The following is an 8,563-nucleotide window of genomic DNA, read 5'->3' as shown; positions in this document are numbered from 1 at the left end:
GTGCAGGTGCAGGTGAAGGAGGCCATCATGAGGCTCAAAAAGCAAAATAAAACCTATCAGACAGATAGCAACAACTTTAGGAGGAGCCAAATCAACGGTAACACTTTATAATGAGTACACACTAGTAAGCAGTAGTTAAGCATTAATAAATATTGAATTCCACATATATAACACATGAACACTCATTAGTATGTGGTTCATAATCAGTTATGAATGTTTTACTCATCATTTATAAGCACAGTAGTTATGGAACAGTAAACACTGAATTCATCATTTATAAAGCATGTTTCTGATGTAAATACTCATTAGTATGTGGTTTATAATCACAGTTACAAATGTTTTATTCATCATTTATAAGCTCATCTATATAAATGATGGAATCAGCATTTATAAATTAAGAATTACATCACTTACCCACCAGGTATTTAGGATTTGTCAGTGGTTTGTAAGATCATTTAGAAAGCTTATGGAAATAATGAAGTCTATTTAGATGTACATGTCTGCATGCTCCACTATTCAGACACGTACTAATGGTTAGTGAGTGTGTTAGTAGATGTTTTATAAAACCTCACAAATTCCATTTCCAATGGATGGCTTATAAACTGTTATTAATGCAGGAATTCATGAATTCAGGCAGTTGCAAAGCACTTACTACTCGTCAATTAAGCATTTTGAGTGAGCTAATCTAAAGTGGGGACTATCTATGCCTTATAAAGCATTTACAAATGTGATTTAAAGGCTGGCAATGCCTCAAAACTCACAGAAGTTCCAGACCAAGGAGAGACACAACACAGGGACAGAGAACATATTGCATTTATATTTATTGCAACTTCCCAACATATTGTAACTGTACAACTGAAAAAAAGATAAGCATGGCTGGATAAAAACACCAACAGTGGAAGTTTAAGTACATGTACAGCAAATTTTGCAACGTATCAAAGTTTGAAATCCCGCTCTCAGCACGTCATCAACGTCATCTGCCAACGACGTGGCAGACGGCAACGCTTTACGTACAGGTGTAGCGGTCAGACTGGAGAGATGGAGACGGAGGGCTCTGAAGGGAATCGACGGGTCCGGCGGATGCGGGCTCAGGAGAAAGCCGGTGTGGAGACGGATATATCAGAGTCAACTTAACTACCTTAGTCACCTGTAATACACCTGTATGGCACCTATAATACATCTTTATGTCTTTTATTGTTTTATTTGCATCTTCTGTTTTATTTCAAAGCCTTTTCCTTTTTTTAATTCCACCCTGTGATTCTTTTAATGTTTTATTTTTATTTAATGCGTTAATTGACTGTTTTTATTGTTTTGAATTGTGTCTCGTTGCTTTTAATGTCTCTGTAAAGCATTTTGAATTACCTTGTGTTGAACTGTGCTATACAAATAAACTTGCCTTGCCTCTGAAAATGGGGTGACAGTGTATAAAACTGGCTGTAATTCCAAAACATTTGGAGGAAAAAAAGAAATACTGGGTCTGACCTGAGAGCCTCCAGTCTCCAGGTTGGATCCTCCAGTCCAGCAGAGAGCAGCTTCACTCCTGAGTCTCCTGGATGATTGTAGCTCAGGTCCAGCTCTCTCAGATGGGAGGGGTTGGAGCTCAGAGCTGAGGCCAGAGAAGCACAGCCTTCCTGTGTGAGCCGACAGCCTGACAGCCTGCACATGGACACACCAAACACAACAACACAGTCTGATACACATACATGTTGGATTATTTCAGCAGCTCACTAATCTGAAATTAGCTGGGTTCATTCAGACAAATATTCAAATGTGCTTTGTGTTTTCATTTAGTCCAGTTTGAAAGCTCTTGAGTTCTCTGATCCTGACCTGAGAGCCTCCAGTCTGCAGTGTGGACTCTCCAGTCCAGCAGAGAGACGCTTCACTCCTGAATCCTGCAGCTGGTTGTTACTCAGGTCCAGCTCTCTCAGACTAGAGGACTGGGAGCTGAGAACTGAGGCCAGAGCTGCACAGCTTCTCTCTGACAGATTACACACACTCAGCCTGAGGAGGAATTAGTGAAGAACAAGGTAAATCTGAAAATATCAGCTTTTTTTCTTATGTAATAAAATCACCTATAGTTCACCAAAGTTAAAATATTGAATATATCCAATTCTAAATGAACTTACACAGATTTCCTGGAGGCTTTGACCACTGGCAGCAGCCTCAGAAGAGCCTCCTCTGAAACAGAGTATTTCTTCAGGTCAAACACCTCCAGATCTTCTTCTGATGTCAGTAAGATGAAGCCCAGAGCTGACCACTGAGCAGGGGACAGTTTTTCTCTGGAGAGACTTCCTGAACTCAGGTACCACTGTATCTGCTCCACTAGAGAACGGTCATTCAGCTCATTCAGACAGTGGAACAGGTTGATGCTTCTCTCTGGAGACTCATTCTCCTGGATCTTCTCCTTAATGAACTCAACTGTTCCCTGATTGGTCTGTGAGCTACTTCCTGTCTGTGTCAGCAGGCCTCGTAGGAGAGTCTGATTGGTCGGCAGTGAAAGACCCAGGAGGAAGCGCAGGAACAAGTCCAGGTGTCCATTTGGACTCTGTAAGGCCTTGTCCACAGCACTCTGGAGGAGGTGTAGTTCAGATTTCTCGGAGGAGGTTGACTGTTCTTCTGACAGCAGATTGACTCCAGAGTTGATGAAGGTCACAAAGACATGAAGAGCAGCCAGAAACTCCTGAAGGCTCAGATGGACGAAGCAGAAAACCTTGTCCTGGTACAGCCCACGCTCCTCTTTAAAGATCTGTGTGAACACTCCTGAGTACACTGAGGCTGCTCTGATATCAATGCCACACTCTGCCAGGTCTGCTTCATAGAAGATCAGGTTGCCTTTCTCCAGCTGCTCAAAAGCCAGTTTTCCCAGAGACAGGATCATCTTCCTGGTCTCTGGAGTCCAGACTGGATCTGTCCCAGCTCTCCCATGATACTTGAGGTTCTGCACTTTGGACTGAACCACCAGGAAGTGGATGTACATCTCAGTCAGGGTCTTGGGCAGGTCTCCTCCCTCACTGGTTTTCAACACGTCCTCCAGAACTGTAGCAGTGATCCAGCAGAAGACTGGGATGTGGCACATGATGTGGAGGCTTCGTGACGTCTTGATGTGGGAGATGATTCTGCTGGCCTGCTCCTCATCTCTGAATCTCTTCCTGAAGTATTCCTCCTTCTGTGGGTCAGTGAAGCCTCTCACCTCTGTCACCATGCCAACGCACTCAGAAGGGATCTGATTGGCTGCTGCGGGTCGTGTGGTTATCCAGAGGCGAGCAGAGGGAAGCAGGTTCCCCTTGATGAGGTTTGTCAGCAGAACGTCCACTGAGGTGGACTCTGTAACATCAGTCAGGATCTGGTTGTTGTTGAAGTCCAGAGGAAGTCGACACTCATCCAGACCGTCAAAGATCAACACAACCTGGAACTGCTCAAACCTGCTGATTCCTGCTTCTTTGGTCTCAGTGAAGAAGTGATGAACAAGTTCCACCAAGCTCAACTTTTTCCCTCTCAGCAGATTCAGCTCTCTGAAAGTGAATGGAAATGTGAAGTGGACATGCTGGTTGGCTTTGTGTTCAGCCCAGTCCAGAGTGAACTTCTGTGTTAAGACTGTTTTCCCAATGCCAGCCACTCCCTTTGTCATCACTGCTCTGATTGGTCCATCTCTTCCAGGTAAAGGTTTAAAGATGTCCTCACATCTGATTGGTGTTTCTGGTGTGTCTGGTTTCCTGGATGCTGTTTCAATCCATCTGACCTCATGTTCCTCATTGAGCTCTCCACTCCCTCCCTCTGTGATGTACAGCTCTGTGTAGATCTGATTCAGAAGTGTTGGGTTTTCTGCTTTAGCAATCCCCTCAAACACACACTCACACTTCTTCTTCAGCTTAGATCTGAGTTCACGTTGGCACGCTGCAGCCGCAGTTTCTGATTGAACAAACAAACAAAAACATCAACAAAACGATGTTGTATTACATATGAGAAATGTGAATATTTCCTGGTAAATGGACCTATTGGTCCTGTTCGACTGTCAGAACGTAGAGAGGTGTTCCGAGACCTGAAGGCCGTTTTACGAGTTCTGCAATCGTTTCTATGGCAACAACATGGTTCCAGGTTAAAGTTCCTGGATGCTGATTTGGGCCCTGCTCCAGGAACTTTTAGGAGGAGCTAAAACGGCTGTCCATCCTGATTGGTCGAGGAGTTGCCATGACAACACCTCTGTGAACATGAGCTATCAGAGGACGACAACACAAAGCAGCCGCCGCCAAACAACAGACTGCAGGAACAAACAAGAGCTGCACGTCCCGATCAGGATTTGGGGAGAATAAAGTTCACAGTTGAACAAACAACACAGCGCTGCCTCAGCTGGAGCGCCGCCGCTGTCCCGGGGAAGCCGGCGGGACGAGACGGGAAAACAGGAAGCTGCTTTTCACCGGCAGGCAGGAGGAGGACGAGCCGCCCCCTGCTGGCCGGGAGGAAAACTCAGAGGCTGAAATAATCTGTCATCAAGCAACAGCCTGACGCATCACAGCTGCTTTGATCTGATTGGCTGTTTCACTCGGCTGGTAACTGACATTTTTCGGTAACGAGTGGGAGTTTGTGAGAAATGAGGAAGAGAATTTAAAAGTTTCTCAGAGTTTAGGAGAGCTGGACGTCGAGTGCACAACCAAAGAAGAAAAATCATGAAGCAAAAAGAATAAAACTAAGATTTTTTTATTTAAATTTAAAAAGTTTTTTCCTTACTGCTCCACAGACGCTCAGCCAGCTCCTCCTGCTTCATCCTCCTCAGGAAGTGCAGTGTGATCTGCAGAAAAAACTCCCTGCTCCTCCCCTGCTCTTCCTCCTCATCCTCCCTCTGCCTCTCTAAGCATTCTGGGTAATCTGGCCTCAGAGACCTCTGCAGGTTTTTCAGCTCCTTCTTCACAAAGGTGACCATGTTCTCCTCCAGCAGCTGCAACATAATAAATAAAAGAATTAAACTTCCATCTTAAATTTTGGACACAAAACACAAAATCAAATGCAGGTCAAAGAGCCTGAGGCTGGGCTGCACCAACGAGGATTCATTTTTAAACCCAGTTACATCACGGTTTGCACCGACCTTTAACTATGATCTGGATTTAACTTTAATTTACACTTGAGGGGCTTTAACTTTGAAAATGTCTGCATTTTGGAGCAAAATGATGGAGTTGTTCAAAGACAGAGACAGACTGTCCTGTCAGTCAGAAAGTCTCTTTTTTCTAATGATTGTGTTTTCTTTTCTCTTGCAGGATTTGTCCGCCCTGCTGCATTTCTTCAGCCCAACCTGTTTCTCAGAAGAGGAGGAGAAGTTTGAACGTCTGTGGAGCCACGATGAGCAGCTCACTGCTTGTTAGCGAGCCACAGCAAACTGGTTCCCCTGTCAGAGGAAACAGACAAACTGCTTTCTCTCTTTCTGCTTCCTGGCTTCTGACAGCATGTGAGTCCGTCTGCTTTTAGTCCTCAACCTTCATGTGATCACTTGTTCCTCTGTTTTCCCAGTGAGCATCTTCACTGAACTGTCATCCGCTGAGGAAAGTTGAAATCTGTAAACTTGGACCAACTGAATCAGGATCAGTTTTGAATTGAGCAGCAGAGCTCTGCTTCCTTTGAAATCTGATCTGCTCTTTTTAAACCGGGCTTTGCTAAACTCCCAGGGCTCAAAATGACGTTTTTCCCTCAGTGTCCGGAAGCCGTCCCGAATTCTGCCTTCAGCTGTCCCAGACTGAACAACCACTGTCCAAAATTAAAGCTCTTTTTTCATTGAACACAGTACATATGGTTTAATAACTTTATTTCAGTAAGTCATCACTTTACTGACTCACTCTGGTCCAACATGGACGTTCTGCTTGTTCACTGCACTGAGATCTGAATAAAAACATGAAATCACCCGAGGTGTTTGGCCACAGTCACTTTTCAATATTCTGTTGCTGACTGGCTGAGTGACTGTTTTTTCTGTATTTCTGACTGCTGGATCAATAAATGCATCACAAACTGCAGTGCAAATGCAAACCTGTCTCTGATTGGTGGACGCCGATGGAAATGTACACACACACTGTCTTTCAGCATCAGTCCTCTTCTTGTGCTGCTGCTTTGCCACTTTTTCCTGCCTTCTCTGCATCACAGAGTCGAACCTCTGGGCCGTGGACGGAGGTGCACAGCTGCCCGTGTGAAGCGGCTGATTTCTGCAAACAGCCCGTGTTGGAGATCCAACATGGAGGCATTTGCATTCAGCCTTGTGAGCGTATTCTTGTCTAAAGCAGCGAGTTCTGCAGGCAGCTCAGCTCACATCAGATATTTACAAAGCCAAGTGGCAGCGAGCCGATGGAAGAAAAGCTGAGCGCTGTAGAAGCAGTGAGAGACACCAGCTTTTAATCCCTGTGGACAGAGTGACTGACACAAACCATGTGGACACAGCCTCCAGTGACGCTCTGCCTTCATCACCAGTAGGCACACGGACACATTTCACTTCTTTTACAATCATTTCATTTGTGATGGTGAGTTTCTCTCCTGTCCCAGACACTGTAGATTTGTGTCCCCGCTGCTGTTTTTATCGTCCCCAGGACAACGGGACATCCTTCATTTCCAACGCTGACTCTGACTGGAACTAATCTCAGATTAAATGAATCCTTGTTGCTGTAATCCAGCCTGAAAGATGTGAAGAGAGCAGCACGGAGACCATTCAGAGCAGAATGGCTGTTTTTCAGTCGCTATGTTGTTGGACATTTCCACACCTTAAATATGGAGGCCAGGTCTGTTTGACGCTGCTGGGCAGACTGAGCACTGGGAACCTCTGAGCTCTGCTGCTGGACTCTGTGGAGGACACACACACACACACACACACACACACACACACACACACACACACACGGTTATTGGATGTGATGTTTTGAAAGAGGAAACTCAGTCAACAGAGTCTGAAGGATCAAACCAATTCTGGATCTCATGAATCTGATGACAGAAAAACATCTGATTTATCATCAATTTGAAATAATTACCCATCATCCTCAGAGAGGAGGCTGCCTCTGAAGTGAATAAAACGTCCCATAGAGCGGTCACTCTTCATGGACACACAGCTGGGCTCAGGTCCAGGTCCAGGGGAGTCTGGTCTCTCCTGCTGGATCCTGACAGAAACATCATGAACACACTGAAGGGATCTGCTTTACTTTCTTAGTGACATACTGAGAAAATAATAAGTTGACATTAAAACATAGAAATAAAATATGATGTAAGCACACACAGAGCTTCTCCTGTGAATAATGCTGCTGTGCTGATTTGCCTGCTGAGCTCTGAGATGGAGAACAGTCATGGACAGTCAGAGATCCTCATCTCACCTCTTAGCTTTGGTCTGGCTGTCATGTTCCCCAGACAGAGAGCTTTCAGAGGCAGGGAGCCTCCTCTTCCTCTTCCTGGCTGGTGCCATAGCCGAGCCGACACCTTGACACAAACACAGCGGCTCATTCAGGACAACAAGCTTTCCATGAGTCAGATGGAAGTCAGCAGATATGAAACTATGGATTTGGGAAATGTCTGTACAAGATCCTTTGATGCAAAAATAAAATAGTGGGTTACATTTTTATTTTTATAATAATCTCCCTTGTTCTTCTTCTTCTCATTATAATTCTCATCATTATTTTACCTTTAAACTGTTGATTTTGAAGGGAGAGGAGTGGCAGGAAAGACAAATGGCGTGCGGCCCCTGTTTGCTGTGCGCTGCCGTCACTTCCTCATTTAGTGTCAAAGTAAGGAATTAACATTGATGTTGACATTATAACACAATGGCTAAAATGTTTTGGCACTACAGACATCCTGATGCCTGTGGACGGTGGTATGTGTCTGTGTCTGATTCAAGTCTTCCATGTAATGTGTGTGTGAGCCTCCTTTCCATTCCTGTGGTGGGCAAACAGGTGAGCAGTGTGAGTGTGAAAGGTGTGTGAGCCTGGTTTCATACTGAACACAGGGGGAACAGGATGTGACAGTCATACTCCAAGCTGTCAGGATGCACTGTCCCCGCTGGAATGGAGGAGGATTTAACACAAAGACAAACCTCAACATTTGGGAGGATTTTGCTCTTTGAGCCTTTCTCAGCAAATTCTGCTGCAAGTTGTTGGGAATAAGACAGAAAAACATATGACAGATATAGTTTACTGTAAACAGCTGAACTAAAGTGGACAACAGACTCTCTTGTGGCAAAACCACACGACTGCTTTTCTAAAAGAAACTAGTTACTGAGTTTAAGGAGGAAAAGAGAAATGCAGTCAGTGCATCCAGGTATTGTGCTTTTTCAAAAAGCATATTTAGCATATAAATGAATGAGCACACATTTCTTTCAAAAGTCTACAATATTCAAAATGAAAACTCATAAATATAAAATGATTCACTGATAGAAATAACAGATGTATTTACACCACCGTGTTAATACGTCCTGTTACCCCAGTTTAAAAATAGAACTAGACACTTTCGACATTTGCATTTCACTTCCAAAATACAATATCTCCAGATAAAAGTGGCGAAAAAAAATCTCCGTTTTGAGCCTTTGCGCAAACTCGCTAAAATAAATAGATAA

General features: G+C 44.3%; 1 protein-coding gene across 1 annotated transcript in view; it reads right to left on the bottom strand.

Moving 5' to 3' along the window:
• The window catches only part of LOC115374935 (NLR family CARD domain-containing protein 3-like), a 12,015-nt gene extending 4,909 nt beyond the window's left edge, over positions 1–7,106 (bottom strand). Inside the window, exons 1-5 of the mRNA XM_030074106.1 lie at positions 6,996–7,106; positions 6,732–6,810; positions 4,726–4,933; positions 2,127–3,909; positions 1,828–2,001 (exon numbers count right to left, since the gene is read on the bottom strand). Of these exons, the coding sequence (XP_029929966.1) occupies positions 1,828–2,001; positions 2,127–3,909; positions 4,726–4,933; positions 6,732–6,810; positions 6,996–7,063 (2,312 nt within the window). The 5' untranslated portion in view covers positions 7,064–7,106. The remainder of the gene's footprint in view (positions 1–1,827; positions 2,002–2,126; positions 3,910–4,725; positions 4,934–6,731; positions 6,811–6,995) is intronic.
• Between the last annotated feature and the right edge of the window lie 1,457 nt (positions 7,107–8,563).

Source organism: Myripristis murdjan, chromosome 17 (genome assembly GCF_902150065.1).
Source record: "Myripristis murdjan chromosome 17, fMyrMur1.1, whole genome shotgun sequence".
NCBI lineage: Eukaryota > Metazoa > Chordata > Actinopteri > Holocentriformes > Holocentridae > Myripristis > Myripristis murdjan.
This window is presented reverse-complemented; position numbering and strand designations above follow the sequence as displayed.